The sequence below is a fragment of the Xyrauchen texanus genome, chromosome 34 (genome assembly GCF_025860055.1).
Source record: "Xyrauchen texanus isolate HMW12.3.18 chromosome 34, RBS_HiC_50CHRs, whole genome shotgun sequence".
NCBI lineage: Eukaryota > Metazoa > Chordata > Actinopteri > Cypriniformes > Catostomidae > Xyrauchen > Xyrauchen texanus.
This window is the reverse complement of record NC_068309.1, coordinates 11,145,885-11,169,838: the sequence shown is the minus strand read 5'-3', so window position 1 is coordinate 11,169,838 and position 23,954 is coordinate 11,145,885. Positions and strand designations below refer to the sequence as shown.

Below are 23,954 nucleotides of genomic sequence, written 5' to 3'. Positions count from 1 at the left end.
GGAATATTACTCCTAATTAAAACCTCTCTGCTATCCTTCTCCTTTTTAGCTTTACGTTTTGTGGCTCCGCTGCTCCACCGTTTTTATCCATTTTGTTTGTTTTTTCGATGTCCTCAACTCTCTGTTTTTCACACTATCTTCTACCGCCTGTTTTGCCGCTATCAACAGTTTCCGCGGTAACCTGACTCGTCATCATCCGACACAGCCGAAAAACTGATCATGATACTTTTTTGCGTGTAAATAAATTATTGTTAACACACATACGCACAATTACACACGCATTCATGAATTTTAATTTAATTTATTACTAATAAAAAAATTACAAAAAAGGATGAGGCCACACAGTTAGTGGGGTCTTGGAGGCCCCCTAGAGGTCGGAGGCCCCCGGGCACCGGCCCAATCGGCCCGGTGGTAAATCCGGCCTTGCTGTCATACCTCAAATGTGAATTCTGAAGCTGTATCGAATTACATCCTTTTTTTTTTTTTTTAAACACAGCGGCTTCAAAATTTACATTTGAGGTATGAAAGTGTGGAATCGGAAATGCAAGTGCAAAGGGAACTGCGATTCCATTCGAATGTTCGCTTCTAATATGGGACGCAGAGGAAGTGAAATAGCAAACGGGGTTATTGGGAAATGCAATGGCAAATGTACTTCCATTTGAAGTTTGGCAGACAGTATACGCTCGCGTAAACGAAAATGCAAACAGTAATACGTGATTTGCAATCGCATTTTATGCGTCCACAAATAGAAAACACAATTGCAAATGCAATTCGTTTTGAAAATTGCCTGTAAAAGGCTTCCTTATTTTCCAAAGTATCCAGTCGTGGAGAGCACTTTCCAAATTTTCATTGGAGAAAATTCCCGTTTTAGCGTGGATGAGAGGCTAAACTTAGCGAAGTGAATTAGGTCACAAGATACAGCACGATATAAAGGCCATTATGGTTTATGCTATTCCACTACATTCTGCAGAGAGTGGGATATATTATGTCACAGCAGACATACTGTACATGTGTGTGTTTATTTGTGTTTGGGCGTGCTGTGTCAGTTAGTCAATCAATACTAATCCTGCTGTAGCTTCAGAACGCCTTCACAATGAGTCAGATTTCACATTCGGCTGCCAACAAAATCTCATCTGCCAGGCTATCCTCCCCCGCCCACGCTGCACAATTCTCTCCTTTTATTCCTTTTTTTCTCTCTTCCAGACCTCTCTCCCCTCAGTCAAACTCCAGCGTACCTTCTCTCCTGTGCTCATCCGTTTACTGGCAGAGAATTCCTTCAGGGAGCGTGTCACCTCCCTGTAAGCGAAGGAAATGAGAAAGGGAGGAAGAGAACAGGGATGTTACTATTTACAGGCATGAGAATATTAAGGGGTAAAAACTAACTAAATAGGACCAAATACTAAGGCTTCACTCACTGAGACACCTCAGCGATATGTTTGTGTCGTAGTGCCACCCAGAGGTCATCGTCTTCATGCAGGAGGACTTCCTTATCGCGAGAGTCACCTATGCCGCTGGTATCATACCTACAAAATCAAATCAAACAATTTATATTCCTAACTTAAAACCAGACTTTTCGCAATCCAACTTGTGATAGACGGACATTTTGGTCAGGTGATCAATTGGACGATGTTATTGGCAAATTCACAGTCTCTGTAAATATCTTTCCGTGTATCTATTCTGCTTTCTGCAAAAACATTTCTTTCATCACTAAGCAGGCCATTTTTTTTAAATTCTTGCTCACTTGTAGACGTCATTCTCGATGGGCAGCAGGTCATATGCCATAGCCTGGAAGGTGAGTTCGTGTAGGACGGGGGAGACAGGGTCGAAACCTCGATCTAGAATAATGAGCTGAGAGCGGGCCTTGTCTGGACCCTACAAAGAAATAAAGGCAGATGTCTGAAAATATTCTCACGCTCCATACTCTGCGCTACACATTTTTAGATAATAATGCTACCCACAAATAATATGGACTGTAATGGAGTTGACTTCAGCCAAGTAATACAGTTCACTATCCCAACTGTAGGCTAAGGGATAAAGGGATAGTTCAACCAAAAATGAAAATTCTCTCATCGTTTACTCACCCTCGTGCCGTACCAGATGTGTGACTTTCTTTCTTCTGCTGAACACAAATGAAAATTTGTAGAAGAATATTTCAGCTCTGTTGGTCCAGACAATGCAAGTGAATGGTGTCCAAAACTTTCAAGCTCCAAAAATCACATAAAGGCAGCATAAAGGTTATCCAAATGACTCCAGTGGTTGTATTTATGTCTTCAGAAGCGATATACAGTAATAGGTGTGAATGAGTAAATTTTTACTATAAATCTCCACATTCATATTCTGCAAGTGTAAAAGAAAGTTGAGATTTATAGTAAAAAAAAAAAAACATTGAAATATTGAACTGTTTCTCATCCAAAATGATTGCATTGCCTCAGAAGACATATATTAAACCTCTGGATATATCCACATATGGATTACTTCTATTGTGCCACTATGTGATTTTTAGAGCTTCAAAGTTCTGCCCACCATTCACTCTCATTTTAAGGACCTACAGAGCTGAGATATTCTTCTAAAAATCTTAATTTGTGTTCGGCAGAAGAAAGAAAGTCGTACACATTTGGGGTGGCATGAAAGTGAGTAAATGATCAGAGATTTTTCATTTCTGGGTGAACTATCCCTTTAATGTCCAGACACAGGTGTGCATTTATCTGCATATTTTTAAGGCTCCTGCCTCATCCAATCAGAGATGGAACTCCTTTACACAGAATATAAAATATCGAACTGTGATCATCTGTCACTTATTTATTTGGAGGCTAGGTCAGTTCGTTAGTTGTTAAAATACTGAACAATTTATTCAAGTATTTAAACTTTATCAAAATATTTTGCATCAGACTTTGCAACTGGTGTGAATGGCTTTGTAGCAACAACAAAAAACTGTTGCCGAATATTCTACATTTACTTGTTGTTTAGTTGCATCAAACTTGGTGTGAACATGCCATTACAGTCTCCCTAGAGAATTACAGCATTTCAAACAAATTTCCTTGTTTATGTATAAATAACGTGCATTAACATGCAAAAGAGGTCTTGCAGTTGATGGTGAAATAAAGCACTCCACCCATGATATAAACAATGATTTGGATTATCCTGCCTCCTTTCTCTCACTGCAGTGCATAACAATAACTGCAAGATGTGCCACTCACCTCCCCCATTGTGGGATCATCTGCCTTATAGGCATCCAGTTTGTCTTGAAGCAACTGAGCCAGAGTGGCATTATCTTTGTATTCCCTGTGCACAGAAAGGCAGATTATTAGCGCAGACAAACATACATTTAGACTGTAAACCCCCAGGCACTGGCTACTCATTTTGGTGATCCTGACTAACAGCCATTTCCTAGAATCCAGTTCAGAGATTACTTAGTATGTCTTCTGCTTTCCTCCCCCCAATATTATTTAAAAAAAAAAACTATAAATAAGAAAAGGGACTGTTGGAGAACTGATTCTAAAGACTAACTCTGCAAAACATGTTTCTACCATCACGGCCCCTGGTGTCTTACCCTCGGTATCGTACAGCAGGGTACTCCTTCAGTGTGGCACACAGTGTGGCCAGCTGCTCGGCCAGTCGTTCCATCACAGGGTTCTTCAACTGTGTCTTATGAGGGCTGTAGAAGCTCTGGAAGGCATCAGGGTTGTCCAAAGAGAACACCTAAGCACACATACATTCATACTCGTTAGAATATCCAGTATATCCCATTCAGTTGGATGTGAGGACCAATAGAGCTGAGATATTCTTCTAAAAATTGTCATTTGTGTTCAGCAGAAGAAAGAAAGTCTGGGATGGCATGAGTAAATCATGAGAGAATTTTCCTTTGTGGGTGAACCATCCATTTAATGCAGCGACAAGCGTTTGCGACAAAACTACATTTCCCATCATTATATGTGACTGCACAAGAAAGATAAAATAGGTAGATAAAGCATTAATGAAATTCCTAATGCGTGGCTTTGCTCCTCATTTTGTTGCATTAGTGCTAAAAAAAAGCTTCCTTTTATGCATTTCGCATACAGAAGATACCAAAGACCTCAATGGCATCATGTCACAAAATGTGCTTCTCTACTTCCTGTTTCCAAAATATTGATTTCAGTGAGATGGCTCTTCATGTTTACAGCTCCAATCTGTGATTCAGGCCTTTTCTTTCTGCCTTTGTGTTTCCTGTGTCTGAATCCCTGCCATATCTCTCTCTCTGACTGTAACGGACACAGTCTATCTGTATTAGTCACCAACATTTTCTTTTATCACAATTTGTTCTTTCTCTCAAGTACGGATGTGTTTAAATGTTCTTTATCTTCCTTATTTTGCCTTTATGTCATGACACATAAATGTCTCTCATAATTCGCTCTCTATGTTTTAGCAGTGCTCGTTCACAACCAACCCTCCCCACCCACTATTTGCACAGACAAGGTCACATGACTATCCTTCTGTTTGGCAGATGGGTTCCCCTTGATGCTCGTTCCCTTTCATAACCTCATCTGATTGGCTACTGCTTCTGTGGATGCTGCATTGGCCAATTATGCATGGCTGAACAAGGCAGGCTCGTAAAGCCCTAAGCTGCAGCATCATGCCACAAAAGGTACAGCTCCACTGAATTAATCATAGAAGACAGCATCAGCAGCCAGGCATTTTGGGCCAGATTGCACCCCCCTTCAGCAGTTTTGTAACACTCTGTTTGAACAGAGCTAAATTTACTGTATCTCATTGGAGAGAGCTGCTGCAAACATTAGCTCCCTGTATTCACTCTCTCTCTCTTTTTCTTGCTGGCTCCTCCATTGCCTTAGTTGCTCACCTGGGACTCGTAGGGCAGGAATGCAATGTTGATCTCAGTCAGGGTTTTAATGGTTTTAGAGGCCCGGCTCTTGACCACTTCATTAAACAGGGGATCCGGGCAAGCTGCAGAAGACACATAAAGTTTAGCAAAATGTACATCAGCTGTTATATTTATCGGAAATGCTGTTTATTTACTATATGGTCATTCACTTTGAAGCTGCTGCTTAGAGGACAGGTTTTGCTATTTAGTTTTGCGTTCCCTTGCAATTATTTTGGGTTGTCTTTGCAATACCTTTATTCATCCCTTACAAAATATAACCATGGTTTTACTACAATAACCATAGTTAATGGTATTTGTAGTAAAACCATAGTAACCACAAAATTTATCATGGCTTTACTACAGCAACTAGAGTATCAACTATGGTATAGTTCACCCAAAAATGTAAATTCTCTCCTCATTTACTCACCTTCATGCCACCCCGAATGTTTATGACTTTCTTTCTTCTGCAGAACACAAATGAATATTTTAAGAAGAATATTTCATCATTGTAGGTCCATACAATGCAAGTGAATGGTTACAAAAACTTTGAAGCTCCAAAAAGCAAATAAAGCAAAACTTTTCTATAAATGATCCTTCCTGCCCAGTAGGTGGCGCTATGCACGAAAAATGCAAATCACCGAAAACAAAGGATATGACAGTGGAGACTGATAGAAAAAAGGACTTAAATATTGATCTGTTTCTCAACCACGCCTATCATATCACTTCTACGATATGGGTTTAACCACTGGAGTCTTATGGATTACTTTTATGCTGCCTTTTTGCTTTTTGGAGCATCGACATTTTGGCCACCATTCACCTGCATTGAATGGACCTACGGAGATGAGATATTCTTCGATAAATCTTAATTTGTGTTCAGCAGAAGAAAGAAAGCCATACATATCTGGGATGGCATGAGGGTAAGTAAATGATGAGAACATTAAAAAATGTTGGGTGAACTATCCCTTTAATCACTCTATTAAACCTGCAGTAATCATGTACCCATTTTTTGTGGTCAGAACCATGGTTTTAAAAACCATAGTATATGTACCACAAATTAACCATAGTGATTTTATTTTTATTTATTTATTTATTTTGCAGAATGGTTATGATTTTTATTACAATATATATATTTTTTATTACTATTACTACAGTTTTACCACAAATGTCACAGTTAAAATATGGTTACTGCAGTAAAACCATGGTCAATTTTGTGGTTACAGTGGTTTAGATAGATAGATAGATAGATAGATAGATAGATAGATAGATAGATAGATAGATAGATAGATAGATTGATTGATTTAGTTCACATTTGTTAAAGGAAAGCTTTTTTGATTATATCAGTTGTTTAATTCATAGGGTCACCAACCAATTACTGTAGTGCGTATTACAAAGTACAGTGGAGTGCCCTCCAGTACTCACTGTCAGTGAAGAACACATGAGCTGCTTTATATTTCCCTGTATGAGGATCTTTGAAGTCATTAATGAGAGTCTGCACAGACTGGAAAGAGACAGAAACAAGGTGTACATAAGAGTGAGCAAGCAAGTGTGTGTGTGTGTGTGTGGTGGGGGGGGGGTTGTGTGGTTTACAAGGTCTGTTCTTTGTGTAATATGCAATAAATGTGGTTTATGATGACATTTCTTGTGTCCCCCATAATTAAAATAGCTTACTAAACATACTAAACAATTTTTTTTTGAAAATGTATTAATGCAGACATTTTTGGGGTTTTAGGGTTAGGGGATAGAATCTATAGTTCATACAGTATAAAAATCATTATGTCCAATGTGTGTGCGTGCGTGCGCAGCCATTAGAATCTGTGTGGGTTTTTGTGTAGGCTGAGTCAATACTGTGTGTGTATGTGTTAGTGAGTGACATATGTTCAGTTTGTACTGTGTGAAGGTTTCGCCTCCACACTGAGAGCGTTAAGTCTACACTATCACTATCTTATTCTCTCTGTGTTAGTGTCAAGGTGTTGCTTTGGTATATTGGTGCTTTCTGAAATAGTCGTGTCTTGAGTACCTTCTCAGTTGGGGTGATCAGGTAAATTGCTTCCAAGGAGGGCAGAGGCTCTCTTCTCTTGTTAATGTCTTCAACAACTGCAGGGGATAAAGAGTGAAACAGGACTGTCATAATCCAGCTATCAGAAAAGGATACAAATATAAATTTTGTCTGTACTTTTGTCAGCTTTACCACATCACCATTTCCTGTCCAGTCTAGGTCTACATGTGAGGTTTCAGATTCGATTGTTTGTGCTTAAAACTTAAAACTAATGATTGCTTAATGGCCTGGCAGTTAGCACACATACCCTAAAACATTAAGCTGTAGTGCTCATATAGGAGATTAAGTCCAGCCTGTGTTACATTTCCTGCCTTCTCTCTACAATCCCTGTTAGAACATGGTAGCTGGTTTCTAGCTGGTCCAAATTGGCAGATTGACCAGACATCATGTTCCAAAAAACAGCCTGACCACCTTAATTGGGTATTACCCACTGGAAGCTGTTTTGTTGCTGGTCCAAGATTGTCTACCAGCTAGAAACTATGTTCCAAAATGCCAGTTTCCAGTTTAAGCTAGATTTTATAGCAGGGAGAGGTCAAAAAGTGAGGATTGACTTACTGGTGATGCCCTCTGTCATGATGTCGGTCATTTTGCAGCAAGAGGAAAGCATCCTCATACTGAGCTGGTCCACTATCAGAGCCTAGAGACACAAAACAGGGAACTACTTAAGACTCGCTAGATAGAGAGGAAACAACAATGAAAAGAAGAAAAAAAAAACATACACACACACACACAATCATTTGTCCAGCATTATGCAGAACTGCCACAATAAGTTCAACAGTTTAACATACATAATTTCATGCATTGATTTAGATTTACATGATTTTTGACCAACCAATAGCCAGGATTGCATTTACTTTGTAAATAATACAATATATATTTTTAATGATGATGCTGACACTAACACTGTCGGGCTGTTTCTGTCTAACAAATCCGGAAACCCTAGATAAAATTGTTTGATTTTAGTCTGCATCTAAGGGACTCCATTAAAGATGTACACTGATGCATGCCCAATTCCAAAAGTGCTTTTAAGTCCCCGTGGTCACGTTGTGATTTGCCTCAATCCAGGTGGCGGAGGACAAATCCCAGCTGTCTCCGTGTCTGAGACCGTCAACCCGTGCATCTTTTCATGTGGCTTGTTGAGCGTGTTGCGACATACACGCTCAACTTACCACGCATCCAACTGAGAACGAACCACATTATAGCGACCACGAGGAGGTTAATCCATGTGACTCTACCCTCCTTAGCAACCGGGCCAATTTGTTTGCTTAGGAGACCTGGCTGGAGTTACTCAGCTCATTCGAACTAGTGACTCCAGGGGTGGTAGCCAGTGTCCAGGCCCTGAGGTGTGGGCTTTGATAACATAAGGACATTGTGGTTGCTATGGTAAGGAGGTGAAAGAGTTCGCCTTACCTTCCATTCTCCCTTCTTTTTCACCTTCTTGATAACATCATTCATAATCTCTGTAAAGGAAAAACAATGTGCATCAAATGTCTACAATTCATGCATCTCTCAGACTAGTAATATTACCCCTCCCCAAACAGAATTACACCCTGTACTTTTCTGTCATTTTCTCCATCTGCCTTTATTCATTGAGACGGTTTAGAACAGAAAAACAACAAAATATTGCATTATATTTGACATGAAGCAGCTTGTGTTGGTTTATAAATCACGTTAATAGCTATTGATGTGCAGGAGGCAAATGAGTATCCTCATACGCTAAATAGGAAGGCTTTGGTGTTAATGCAATCTCTTTCACTGTATCATCTCAATGTGGCCCCCCTACACACACACTTGCTTCAGTGCTGTGTAATCCATCAAGCACTGCTGTGTGGGTGTGCCCATTCTGTGCTCGACACACATCTGAGCCCAACTGTGCTTAGTGGTCCACATCCTAAAATGGATTATATATTTCCCTTGCTTGCTTGCTTTCTTTGATTTTTTGACATGGTATTCTTCTAAGTACCTTTTGAGTACCATGTAAATACAGTTTGTACATTGGTACATGAATATGCTAATTACTAGTAAAAAGTAGTAAAATTTACTTAATTTTTATTTAGCAAATTTTACACAGCTTTTCTTAAGTAAATAAAATAATAGTCTGCTTAATAAAATAAAAGTCTACTTAACTTCATAACATTATATTGAATGAAGTGAGTCAATTTAACTTAAAGTTTTCAGTTAATAAAGTTAATACATTTCAGTAACTTTTACTTACAAATCTTATGTACATAGTACTAAAATATATAAAAGTTTTAGTGGAACATTTTACATTCTGTACATTCTGTAATAAACATCATGTTTAATCATGTACCACATTACATATGGAAGGAAGCCTTCCACAGGGAAGGTTAATGCATGCTATGCAGTATATTAGACGATGTCACCTTTCATTAGTGCATTACTTTCTATAGAAATTTAAGCATGAGTGTAGTTCAAGCAGGAAGATCTAGGGATTCATTCTATCAGGCATCTCATCCAATCACAACACAGCCTCAGCTTCATAAGGCCACTCAGTTGTTTCTTACTTTTGGCTTACTTCCATTGTTTTCACCCCCCTCCACCCCATCACCACAGGTTTAGGTCCCTTCCTGCGCAGGGGTAAGCTCCACTCCCCTGCCGTTATTGCTTCAAGCAGGATGCAAAAGTTCAAGCAAGTATCAGAGCACTGAACCATATACGACGGGGCTTACACAAACGATTAATACAAATTTATTTCTACGTTCTTATTAATCTCAATAATCCCATGTCTTTTTTGATCGAAAGAAGATACAGACCTGTGCACGCAGACCTCAACACTTGGTACGCAAAATACGATGATGGTAACAATCAAATGGAAATCTTTTTGATCATGAACAAGTAATTTTGAGTAACTAAACCTTTGAGAAACTAAACCTTAGACTTCACAAGTTACCAAACGTAACAACAAAATCAACAATAAAAATGGTGTAAATAAACTTGCAAACAGTAAAACCATGGAGGTTCATTAGTCATTCAAGCCAGGTGTATGCTGGGAACACCAGCTTAGAAAGGTTAAGTACAATTTACTTATTTACCTGTGAAATTTACTCAAACTAGAAAATCAATATGACAAGGTTTTCTACTTCGGGATTGATACATGATGACCCATTGTAAAGATAACAAACAATCATGAATAATATGTACTTTTAAACTAGAGAATGTTTGAATTTAAGTAAAAATTTTGAATTGACCATATATTTTTGAGTTCTTATTCAATGTTGAAAGAACTTAATCTTTTCTGCTAAATTAATTTCACCGCAAAATATTTTTTTCAGTGTATGGTACATATCAGAGTACTACTGTATAATCATCTGATACCATCACTGTATCGTGATACCAGCACAGAATTTTTTTGTAAGCGGACATACCTATCAGAACTACAGCTAGGTAAGCTGCACACTATCAGATGTGGGACTTCAAGCACGAAACAGATAAAACGTTCACTCTGGCAGAAAATTGAATCTTCTTTATCAGCAAAATCTCTCCATTCAGATTCCAATATTGTGATTCTTACAGACAGGAACTCCAGCAAAATGTTAAATGAACATAGTGGATCATAGAGAATTGAATCGGAGTAGAATTAGGGGTGATTAACTCTTGTATCTTCTCTCTATTTCTTTCTCTGCATCTCTCTCTTATTCACTCTGATGTACTGTAAATAATCCCAGCATGCAGGGATTGGGCGGTGGTGACCATGTTTGTGTGTCAGGGCCAATATTAGCCTGATTGTAATGCTAGCCATCTGGTTGTAGCATTAGAATAAATGCGCTTGGGATGATTTTGTGGCTTTGATTTTGTGACGTTTGTTGTGACAATTTAAGCCCTTCTGTGGCAGAAAATACAAGGATTTGAGCGAATACAGATGGATTATGGGTGTTTAAACACAGGGCTTGTTTTAGTTTATGGTGAAGAGATAAGCGCACCGGTCAAAAGGGGAGATTTAGCATATAAATGATTCTTATAGCAATTCATGTGAGTAAAGAGACCAAATCTAATCAAACCATCTGATCCAAACAACGCACCAATTAACATATATTTGTCAGATTTCCGACCTGTTGGATAGGAGTGTGGTTTATTCGTTAAGAACATATAACTGAAAATGCTACAATGTTGCCAGAGAATAATTCAGCATGACTTTTCAAAAGAACTATTCTGGTGCCAAATCTACAGTTTGATGTATTTGGATGCCTATAGACCCCATTAGGGTCTAGGGGCACAAACAGCCTTTGAAAGAAATGCAGACCAGTAAGCAAAAATGTGTGGCCAATACTGTGAAAGTGTGCATTATCTGGAAAGCACCACACATTTTTATTTTATTGATTTTTTGTTTTGTTTTTATACACACTTATTTGCAATTGTTTCCTCAAAGGTGCAATATATAACCATTTTCATATAATATTCGCCCTTTTTTTGCCAAAGTGTGAACAGCTTGTAACGTAACTTAAAAAATTAGCCCTACCTAGCTTGCCTATTAAAGCCTGTAGACTGATTTTCAATCCAAAGGATGTGACGTTTATGCACGCTCCTGAGAGCCTTGTCTCAGACAGTAATACATTACATTTACATGTATGCATTTGCGACACATTATCCAAAGCGACTTACAGAGCCCTTATTACAGGGACAATCACCCTGGAGCAATCTGGAGTTAAGTGCCTTGCTCAAGGACACAATGGTGGTGGCTGTGGAGCTCGAACCAGCGTCCTTCTGATTACCAGATTACCAGTTATGTGCTTAGACCACTACACCACCACCACTCATAGATTGTCTTCTGTTATTCAAAAGCGACAACAAACTGCAACACTAGGTAACATTATCTTAGAGATGGTATCCAGCAAACGTCCGGCTACCAGCACAACACCGACTCCTACACAAACTCAGAACACAAAAAATAAAATAAAAAATCTACTGAATCCCATCTGGCTAAGAGGGATCGTGGTAGTACGAAACCCTTAGTGAACATCGGCAGGGCATTTGATTCCTGGAGGGACCTTCATTTGGTTTTGGTGATCAAAACCAACCCTGAATTGGCATTCTTCTTATTGGACAGGTAAGCTTACATAAATGCAAAGCATGTGAAATATAGTGCCATAAGGACTGATCTGTGTAATCTTAGCTAAACTACAATAACACATTAAATGAATGCTAGACAATGTTCAAGATAATGCAAAAAGACCCATTCATTAGTGTAACATAACTTGGTTATACAGAAAATATTTGCTTTCTATTATTATAAAACAATGGCACATTGATATATCAAAATGTCAGTTGTGATGGAATCACATCAATACTGAATTGTGTCAACGTATTTATAATGTAGGCCTACAGTCTATTTTATAAACAGCTACTGTCATCATCCACCAAATTTAGCTAACAGCTATTGATAAATCTAGCTAGCTAGCTAACGCTGACATAGGCTATTGTATAAATGCAGTCAGTGTATCATGCAAATAAAAGCGATTACTTCAAACTACAGTCTTGCATAGTCAGACATATATCCACACTTTGTTTTAGCCCTGTTCCAGCACTGGAGAGTCAAATATAATATACAGTTTCAAAGATTGTAGTAAAACAATCATAACTGTGTAATTTTAATTATGCTACCTCATCTGTCAGCATGATACCGGTGAATCACGTTCAGCCTCTTTGTATGTTACGTCATTGTTTTGGTCGATGCTTGCACACTCGCGTCCCTATGGAGTGTGTGCGTGAGCACTAGCAACAGGTAGCTGGCTGCAGTTCACTTAATGGCCACAGGTGTCATTAATAACAACAGTTTCTGAATCTTTAACACGATTATTGTTTATAACTTGTGGCAATACTTTTAAACAGTGAGGATTTTAACGTTTACAGCTTGGCTTCCATTCACTTCCATTTTAAGTGTCTTAATTTAACCCAGATTTTTTGCAAGAAAGGAGGGACTAGTCAAAATACATTTTTGTGTTAATTATGACATAAATGCTTAACTTGTTAACCTGGAATATTCCTTTAAGGAGCTATTTCTAGTTGATCTAACCTTTAAAATTGGTTTAGCTTGTGTAACCTAATGTATTCAATTTGATTTAGAGATGTTAAATAATATTTTTTTTATTAAATAAAACCTGTTAATTCAGATGTTATCACATGAAGCATATTTTGTTTAGGCTAACAATTACTTCTGGTGTATTTGTCTATAGGGCTGAGTGTTATATTGAATTTTCACAAATCACAATATTTTCACAATGATTTTGCTGGCAATATAATATCAACCATTGTAAATAGTGCAATGATTTGAATGTACTTTTTATTTGGCTATTATAATAAAACTGTGTTTATATTTTAATAGTGTTTATATTTCAGTACCAAAAATGGTGTTAGAGTTGGCAAGTTCAACTCTATCAAACTGTCCTTTTCAATTAATGAATTCAAAACTCTGATTCAATGATGCACTTGTGTCATCGTTTAAAAATGTTCACTTCGGAAAAAGTCTCTTGTGTGGCATTTTTCATATTCATTCAAATACAATTTTAAAAACGTATAAAAATGTAGGTGAATATGGCTGTTTATTACTAATAAACACGTCAAATGAAAACAATGTAATATTATTTTTTCACATTTTTATTCTATTTGGCATTTTCAGTGAAAAAAAGACTTTTAATCTATTTCAGAGTAAATACATAAATAACAAGATATATATGGAATATAATCAAAAGGCTAATAATATTGGGTAGGGTACTACAACTACTACTACTACTGATGACAGAAATTCAGTTTTTGGGTGAAGCATCCCTTTAAGCAATTTGATGTTACTTCAAGAAGCATTGATAATGTTTTTCTGATTGTTTGATATAAATGTACAAATTTTTCAAAGAACTAGTAAGCACAATACTTTTTGTTCTACTATAGTATTGCCTGGAAATAACCTATAGTGAAATCACAAGAAGCTTTAGAAAGGTTAGCGCTGGGCACTTTCACTCTCAGCTGTCTCCTGAGGACACTTTACATCCTGTCATGTGACATCAGCACTACCACCACTAGCCACAGTTCACTTTTGCCCATGACAAGCCTCTGGGACTGAAGTAAAGACCCTTTCACTGTACAAATCAGGGTTATTGTTGCAAGTGAAGGCAAAAAATACAGAGAAGGACACAATAAATGTCAAAAACAGCCTAATCGAAGGCTTCTGTAATATATCCTAAAGCCAAAACCTCTCTGTGAATTCAAAAAGGCATCAGAAAGCTTGTAGTTTCATGGATTTAGTACATTCTTATGCAGTGACCACTCAATGTATGGATTTTATGTCCTTGCTGATTTGTGGCGTTCTCGAGATTTTTTGCCGTGCAGCAGAAATATACTTCGAGTTGGAAGAGTTAAACTGAATTAAATCATACAGACTGCAGCGTCTAAGTTAATCAAATCTTTTTTTATGCTCCTCATATTGGGTAATAAAATGTACCACAGACTATCAGCTATTTGTCACCGCAGACTGAATAGTTTCAACACGTATTTTCTCAGTAAGGTGCTGAAGAATGTGTACAACAGCAGGAATGGTTTAACTGATGCCATTGGGATCAGTCAGATCAGTTGGATTTGAAAATGACACTAAAGCAAGATAATTATAATTTGATCAATCAGTAAAATCCGTTTGACATCACAGGCCTGAATGGGCTTTTTTTTGTCCTATTAAGAATGTGTACAAAAGCAAATAGCAGTTTCCGTGGAGTCAAACATAGCGTAGAAAAAGGGGGTGTGAACGGGTGTCATTAGAGCAAAATGCAGCAAAAAGCAAGAGACAGCTGCAGAGACTGTGTTACCTTCCGGGTCACTTAACAATCGAATTCACTTCAATGTATACAGAACTGTATGCATGTTCGAGAGACCCTCAGGTTTATGGCATTTACCTACCACTTGAGCAGATACTTTTTACTACATTTCTTGATTTTTGTTTTCCCTTGACCCCTTTGCTTTCCCCAAAATGTATCATCCTTAAAGGACAGGGCATCTTATGGATAGTTATGCAGTGTCTGACAATTAAGGACCAGGCACCAACTGGTTCTGTCATATGGCCTGATCAATAAATTGTCGCGTTATATCTATCAGGCAAAATGAGGGTGTGCTAGTGCATGCCAGTGCATGTTGCATTCTGACTGTCACTTCCAGGGCTTCCAGGGCATTGTGCCTCCTCTGGGCTTCCTCTGGGCCATCAGCCAAGTGCCTTTGGCCCACCGATTACTCTTGGGCCAAAGAAGACCAACTGGGGATTGAGGCGGGGTCAGTGTCAAAGGCAGAGTCAGGTTGCACTTTCCACCAAAATAAGCAAACAAATGGCAGCTTTAGTCTCCACTATGTTCATTCAAGGGCTAGCTAGTCTCCAGAGTCTGATACCTCAGCTTGAGCATTCCTCTTGCTTGTTAAATGGGTGGGGTGTGTGATGTTGGCAGCTGGGCAGCGTATTAGTGCAGGTTGTAGGGCAACGCTGCGGGGCTATTGGTCCAATGGTGGGAAGGCAGATCGATTTTGGTCTTGTGGCTTGAAGTCCGAGGCTATTGGCCCTTGCTGACCAGTTGATAGCCCTGGCTCACACTGGCTCCATAATTGAAACACTGCTAATGTGTATATAAGCATTTAGGCACTGCACCATGAGTATTTAAATTAACTCATTGAGTGCATTTATATGCACACCAATATCAAGATAACTACCAAAAATCAGCTTATTCCAAAAATACGACAACTCAAGAATCCAACGTTAGATAAACCAGTAAGAACGCCATTAGGGGTGTTTCCATGCCGAGCAAAATCAGGGTTAGGGGCAAATATCTGTGTGCTGATTAGTTTATGCTTAGACCTAAATCATTTTTACCATACACCGATAAACAAAAACCATTTAAGGCGTTTAACCTAACATGTTGTTAGTCTGTAAGGCATAATCGGTTTAAGAAAGTGCATGTAAACACAGTCCTTGTCGTTGTTTTCCGCCAAAAACACGCAGTTTTCTATGTAAATTAGGCATATTGATTGTGCAAATCAATAACTGAATATACGATCAACAAGCATCAGGGCGGACATGTTTCAATCTAAATTGCTCAACCACCACCAATCTACATCGACTCGGCAGAGTCCTTCAGCCGGTTGTGAATCAGGTTGCTACTAACTGATTTATGCAGACAATCGGTTATCCCCAAAATCCCATTGAGTTCCATTGAAAATGTACTGTATGACACTAACTTCTGGAGCTTTCAAGTTACATTCATCAAACTACAGAGCTGAGATATTCTTTTAAACATCTTAAATAAAGAAATAAAGTCATGCACATCTGGGATCTCATGACAGTGAATAAATTAAGAAGTAGTTTTTGTGTGAACTATCCCTTTAAACAATCTCACTTTAAACTTAATGTAGATGCCTTCATTAAGAATAACGCCTTATATTTGCTACAGCGCAGATGTAGTTTCTTTCCACTGCAATCAAAGATATATTTGCTAAAGTCTTTGGGTATGATGCAATTGCCGGTTTACTGTGTTTGACTATTGGTTAATGCAGAAAACCGTATAACTGCTCATCACTGCAGATTTAACCCTCTATATTCCCAGGCTCCCCCGAGGGACTCGCCTCTCATTTCATGACCCACTTTTATGCTCACTCTCTCAGGAAATTTACAGCCATTTACCTTAAAGAGACAGTCGACATTTTATCTTATCCTCGTGGATCTGCTTTGATTTTCCGACATGGATAAAAATCCTGTAAACCTAAAGTTTTAAGGTTTCATGTTTTCTGTTTATGTTGCATCAGTGACCTTGTTGTCATTGAGACAACAGTCAATTTTAAACAGAAAATTCACCCAAAAATGAAAATTCTATCATTATTTACTTGCAGATGTTAGGCGCAATGTTATGGAGTGACAGCCTTAGCAACCACTTTCATTGTATGGAAAAAAGTTGCAATGAAAGTGAATGTTGAATGAGACTGTCAGTCCCTAACATTCCGCAAAACATCTTTGGTGGTACAGATTTTAAATTGCACAAGAATGAGTTTTTGTTAGAATTTCCATTTTGGGGTGAACCAACCCTTTAATATCTGCTGAGTTGGATTACAAGCAGAATCTAAATGCATGTTTCTTATTGAGACATTATTGTAGAGCGTAGGTGGGCGGGAGTAGACTGGTGACAACAGTTCGAGGGAGAGCGAATGCCCGTAATTCTCTCTCCCTCAAACTGTCGTCACCGGCTACCTTTAATCCTCACGCTCACATCAGGCTGATTGGGGACCGGGCGGTGCATCATTCCAGCCTGGCCCCGCCCTCCTCTGCTCTACAATTATATAAATATAAAAATAGAGAGAGACTTTTTTCAAGGTAATTGGTTCCCACTGAGCAGTCTCATCCATACTGAAGTGCAGTCAGTGCACATAGTGTCAGATAATGCCTCTGAGAAGGTGACAATCGAATCCTTGTATAACAGACTGAAGATGCTCTGCTGAACCCCAACCAAAGTCACAGAGTCCAAGGACAGAGCATGCACCCACTCACATCCGTACACCCTGCTGGTATCGAATTTCAGCATGCTGAGTCACTGTGCAACACATCTCTTGCTGCCTAGGCAGCTCTGTCCAATGAAAAAAACAGCAGAGCTTTTAGAGAAAGAAATAGTGATGCTATAGACATCCATGCCAGGTCAAAGGTGCTTTTCATTATGGTAGAGTAGGTTTAAAAGTGTTCAATGGAGAAATTATGCAGGAGTCTAACTTGAAGAATTTAGTTATTTAACAAAATTATGGTGGGCAAAAAGTAATTATAGAGTACAGTTGACGGTTAATTTTACTAATTAACAAAAAAAAAACTGAAGATCAACCATTTTTTAAACCAATTTTAACAGGAGACCAGCAAACAGAAAAATTATAAAAAATTGCCATGGTAATACAATGTGTTTTTGGACATGTTCGATGGTATATGAATATGGTCATCATTCAGTACCATACTATATATTAAAGTACTATTACCATCTGATATCATAGGTGTTAGAGCGGAATGGCCACTAATCACAGGGTTGGTGGTTCGATTCCTGGCCCACATGACTCCAAGTGCAGAAGTGTCCTTGGGCAAGACACTGAACCCCAAGTTGCTCTCAATGGCAGACTAGCGCCTTACATGGTAGCTCTGCCATCATTGGTGTGTGAGTTTGTGTGTGAATGGGTGAATGAGACGCAGTGCAAAGCGCTTTGCATACCGATAAGGTTAAAAATGCACTATATAAGTGCAGACCATTTACCATTATCAAGCTGCCATAGGCTACACTGATGGTGACTGTCAAATCAACATTATTAATGGTGCACACTGTCATTTTGTCCTCATTACAATGTTTTCCTCCTACAGAAATTAACTGTATTTTTTAAACGTATGTATAAAATCGATCACTAACATGAGATGAAGGCTCTAGGTATAGGCCTTATCTGCCTATTTTATTTGTATTTTTTTTTGAAGGGGTATGGCAAGGTGATTAAAAAGGAAAAATAAAAATAGTACTTCATGTCAAAAAGGTTGCAGACCTCTGCTAATTTAATAATTATTTGAATGGCTTTGAAATGTATACATCATTAAATATGTACCTAAAATAATATGGTGCCATACACATTTTATAGGCATAAAATGCAACGGGGTCCCTGTTCCATCTCTCTACATACCAAGGGGTCCTTGCCCTGAAAATGGTTGAAGACCCCTGCCCTAAACCTAACCAATAGTGTCAGGAAAAAGCAAATGTGAGATTAAAAAAATGCAATTGCTTAAGCATCCACATCATTTTGTGGTGCTTCTATGACATTTTCAGCTTACATGTCCACTTGTGCACTCTTTAGGACTCGTTTTACACTCCATTGCATCATAAGTGCAACGCTTTTTATGGTATTTGCACAAGCTTCTAAATAATAATAATAATAATAAGACGTTTAATTTATATAGGGCTTTTCCAATGCTCACAAACAACAAACATATACATTAAAACAAAGTCAAACACTACAACACAGTAAATGCATCAAACACCACAAAACAAGAGAGCCAGAGTCAATCATGTAGTCTGGAGTGAAAGTATTCTGTTTTTCTGCACGTATCCAAAACGACAGTACAGGCATAATGAACAGTAGTGGAAAAATTACATGTTTAAGGTAGTTCCGTGTGTAATGGGGCACCAAGCAACCTGTGTCATCCTGCATCTTGCATGCCACAGAGCCAAGACGAGTGCAAACTCCAGGACCTCAAATGGCAAATCGGAACACATAAGAAGACGACCGCCGCACCATGAAATCTCTCCATCAGATATGCAGCCATCTGCAGCAACCACACCAAAAACACAGCCAGGAAGGCAGACCCAATGAAGTCAGATAGATCGGGTGAGACGCCACACCAGGCCGGTGTAATGGAGCAAACAACCCCACACATCAGCGGGTACCACGAAAACAGGCGAATGTCCATTAGGATTAAATTAATGTCCATTTTTTGAGTAAGTATAATGGGGAGAAATGTACATATAAACAACTACAACATCAGGACAAAACAAAAGACAAACATCTCTCATTGGAAACGCTACCTGTGAAGTTAAAAATAACTTCTTCAACTGATATGAGACGCTTGCGTTCTGCTCTATTCGTTGTGGTGCATTTAGCTTTTTTTAGAGCAATAACGCGACTGTCTGAATGGTTACTGGAAGAAAAACTTTAGCCAATAGTTACATGAATGCTACTCATACTCGAGAGAAAATAAATAAATGCTTATCTCAAATTCACCAGAATTGAAGGCTTTGGTGTTGTTTTTTGCAACAACAATATAAAATCTCCAGGGGGAGTATGCCCCCGGACCCCCCTAGATATAAGGTTTATTAGGCAGATTTCTGTGCGTACCCCTAGATCCTGCAGGCGCCCCTGTAAGTGGAGGTTGTTCAAACAATGTACATAATCTCATAAATCCCCTCTGTGTATACATTTTATAGACTGTGCTGTTTATTAAGTAACAATTTGAAAATTTTACAGCCTCATTAATAATTTAAAACATTTCATAACTTGCCTCACAGGTTTCAATTTGAGGTCAATGTGTTTTAAACCGCAGTACTCTGTAGTGATTCACTGTGGGCAGGGTGCACTGCAGGGACAGAATCTTTTATCCTGAGGTCTGATTTATGTATTTTCATTGGAAAGCCATAAACTCACTGTTCAAGGAGAACTCTGGGTAATGTATTCCCTGAGAGATAATCGAGAGCTAGAACTACAAATTATCTTTGTTCTTCAACATTAACGTGACCACTGGTAATAGAGTGCCAATTCAGATCATGCCGTCAGTAACAAAACAAGGAGATATCTATCACTGTATCAAACTGTATTATTCATGAGTTATGGCTGATCTAAATAGAAATCTGTAATTCATTTTAATTCCTAGAACATTTTATATCCCCCTGCAGAGATCTAAAATTTGACACTATTTATGTCTATGCGCCCTTGCACACAGCTAATGCAACACCCAATGTCAGGGCAAGTGCAAACATGAATAATGACAATTCTAGTGGTGCATTCTAGATCTGATAAAAGCCGTGCTGGTGTAGATCAATAGACAATGCATTTAATTCTGTTTAATTATAATGCGCTTTTAAGGCTTTCCCAGGCTGCACTGTCAACATGTCGACATCTAGAATAATAAAGAAGCGATTTTCTTTTCATATTGTTGTTCTGTTTCTCTTTGGTTCATAGGTGCTTGCTATGGAAAGTATCGCTATTACTATTGCTTATAGTAATAGCAATACTTTCGATAGTTATAGTTAGGGATTTGAACAAACCCATATATTGAGCTTTGGCGTGTAACTTGTCCAGCACTGTTTGTAGTACGAACATGAATGATACCTCAAATCATGCAGCTAGCTTGTTGATGAGAGAACTCAACATGTTGTTAGCGAATGTTTCGGTACCCTAACATCAACCCCATTACTGACAAGTGTCATCTTTCATCAGACATTTTTGCATCATGTCAAGTATGTTTGCCTTATCTGTGGCGCTACTGATAGCATGGAAGTAATTGCATTAGAATAATCAATCAATGACAATTCTGAGGTTGCATGTTCTCTCTAAGATTTCATTTTTACTCCACTGATGGTTAGGTTTAGGGTTTGGGTAAGGGCATATGGTTTCAATATGCATTCCTGTCAACTGTCTGAATTACATAATTTACAACTACAAACATCTAGCTTTTGGCGCCACTCTGTGGACATTTAATCTGGAAACTGGACCTCACGCATAAGCACACATTCAATAACACTTCTAGCTTCGCCCACTAGAGGCAGCGATTCGAATGTTAGTAAGCCCAGACCGATTTGAGCTGAAGAATTTTCGACCAGCTGTCACCGAAATCATAGTGAGATCAATCTGTATTTTTCGAACTGATCGGATTTACAATTTTTGCATGTAAACGTTAAAACAGGTGAAAAAATCCCGTAGACTTGCATTGAAGGAGCGACCTGAGCCATATCTAGGGACCAGAATATCATAGAGATGTAAATGACGTGAAGGAGGTTTGCTTGTGTATTGGATGGGAGCAAAGTGAGATGGCTATTACTAGCTATAGAATGTAATTCCAGAACAAAAGAGGAAATTGTCCATACTGGATTTGTACTCTCTAGCTCTGTTGATGGAGAACATTAACAGCTCAGTGCATTTGGCCTACTATTGGCCTACTACGGCTATGTTTGGAATAGCATATGAACATACTATTCTTACTATTTCTGCATAATATAATATGTATAGTGTGCACGAAATATCTGGATATCTTTGTACATTTGCCAACATGTGCATTATACAACAAAGCACACAGCACAGAATAATGTATCTTACAAAGTAATACCCTTGACTTGACCTTCCATTTCAAGTGTGATGATTGAACCAGACAGAATTAGAGCAGGAGATTTTCACATCTCTTTCTTGACTTATTATTTGACCAGACTGATCAATTGTAATTAAACGAGCAAAATAAAAAATTGTATGATAACCGGACAGCAATTAAATGTATTGAGATGAGGTTAAGTGAGCATTTATCGTGCAATAATGCCCACTTTTTCATATAAAAAATATAAATAGAAACAGTAGGTTTAGATATACATTATACGGCAGAGTATTCAGTAAGTATTAAACTAGCATTCCATTCTGAACATGGCTATGTCAAATGCATGATGTGAAAGGGACAGGACTCTCTCTCTCTCTCTGTCTCTCTCTCTCCTCTAATACTTGTGAGATATGAATGTCCTCAGTTCAAGCTTGTGTCACACGCTTACAGTGTGCCGTAACTTATAAAAACACTATGATCAAGGACTCTCGTCTCAAATACTCTTTTGTTGTTGTGCCCTTGAACGCTACAGCTGAAAAGGAAGCGTTGTCATCTAAAGGGGTGTCACATACCAGGTGTTGTGTCTGTGTTGGTGTATAATGAAGACCACTATGTGAATGAAGTGTTATTTTTCATTCCCTCATTGTGTCATTGACGGATGTGTATAGATCTAGATGCCTGTGCATTCATGACTTGTATTGGTCAGGTTAGCTCCAACGACAGGCATTCAAATGTAGCCATATATTCTGATGGGGTTTTTTTTTTTGCAAGCAACATATAAATTAATTGCATAAATTATATTACAGGTGCTGTTTCACCATTTATAATGTGTTGCTAGTGAAGGGCTTGTGACTATGTACATTCTTGTGGTGCTGTCAACCAATTAAGGCTGTCAGGAAATTTTTTACAGTTCCAGAGTGATCAGTCACTTGGTATATGGCTCAGGGGAATGACTCAACAAATTGCTGCCGAAGCCAAGTCTTCTAAGGCTGTGTGTGCCAACCAAGCAACAGCCATTTTAGGTATTACACCACCTCTGTATTAATAATGTAGGCTGAGTAATTGATCATCAAATGAATGCAGATAATTACATCAGCTACTGGGTTTCAAGTATATAGAGTCCAAAACGTCTCTACAAAGAGATTTGTGGAGAAATCGGGGAAAAAAAATAAAAAATAAAAAAAATATATATATATATATATATATATATATATATATATATATGTGTGTGTGTTTCCCTAAAGGCTGAATGTTGAAAGCAATTTTGCAAAACCTGAAAATAGTGCATCGTATAGGCTCAATACATGTGAATAGATCAACAAATAGAACTGCTAACAATAGAAACGGTTTCATTCAGAACTAAATGAATGTCTGTATCATTCACAGATGCTTTCCATGTCTACTCCTGCAGTCCCTTAATGTGGCATTAACATTCTAGAATGCACATACGTATATACCTTTTCCTGGATCCTGCAAAAAATATAGAACTATCAGCCATCCGTCTGTCCATCTCTCTGTCTAGCTCTATCTGTCTGTCTCTCTGTCACTCTTTCTGTCTTGTCTATCTGTCTGTCTATATATTTGTCTATCTATCTGTATGTCTGTCATTCTATCTATCTCTCTGTCTGTCTGTCTGTCTATCCGTCTATCTATGTACGTGCATATGGCCACATTGTCTTGAGACATCACTTGGCTCTCTTCCCTTTGTTCTTTAATATCTGACCCTGTGTCTGGATATTTGTGTTGTGTGCTAATGTCCATTGAGTTGACAGTGAAACCAACACAACGCAACACACACACACACACGCACTGCTTGCATCAAACCACACAAAAACCAACCTATAATTCTGCATGTGAGGAAAAGTGAATGCAGGGCAGGTGCTCAGATCGCTTATGCCTTTTATCAGATCAGATGTCAGTGCATGTGTGCGCGTGCATTTTCACATTCATTTGCAATGGACAATGCAAAAGGATTTTCACAATTATGTAAGGCAGTTGGGCTTTCCATATATATATATATATATATATATATATATATATATATATATATATATATATATAATTTTGTTATGATTGTAATGATATCTTACTGATATAAAATTATTAAATTAAACGTAGCCATTCCTAAATAAACAAAATAAATATATAAAAACAATTTATAGTGCAAATTTTAGGATTATAGGCTATTGAAACTAATTATA

General features: G+C 38.2%; 1 protein-coding gene across 2 annotated transcripts in view; it reads right to left on the bottom strand.

The window, feature by feature from the left end:
• LOC127627524 (syntaxin-binding protein 1-like) overlaps nucleotides 1-23,954 on the bottom strand; it is a 42,166-nt gene that overhangs the window by 16,749 nt on the left and 1,463 nt on the right. For both annotated transcript variants that reach the window (XM_052103946.1, XM_052103947.1), the window contains exons 2-11: nucleotides 8,322-8,371; nucleotides 7,467-7,548; nucleotides 6,873-6,949; nucleotides 6,275-6,353; nucleotides 4,835-4,938; nucleotides 3,551-3,699; nucleotides 3,198-3,282; nucleotides 1,742-1,872; nucleotides 1,416-1,523; nucleotides 1,236-1,296 (exon numbers count right to left, since the gene is read on the bottom strand). In XM_052103946.1, the coding sequence (XP_051959906.1) occupies nucleotides 1,236-1,296; nucleotides 1,416-1,523; nucleotides 1,742-1,872; nucleotides 3,198-3,282; nucleotides 3,551-3,699; nucleotides 4,835-4,938; nucleotides 6,275-6,353; nucleotides 6,873-6,949; nucleotides 7,467-7,548; nucleotides 8,322-8,371 (926 nt within the window). The remainder of the gene's footprint in view (nucleotides 1-1,235; nucleotides 1,297-1,415; nucleotides 1,524-1,741; nucleotides 1,873-3,197; nucleotides 3,283-3,550; nucleotides 3,700-4,834; nucleotides 4,939-6,274; nucleotides 6,354-6,872; nucleotides 6,950-7,466; nucleotides 7,549-8,321; nucleotides 8,372-23,954) is intronic.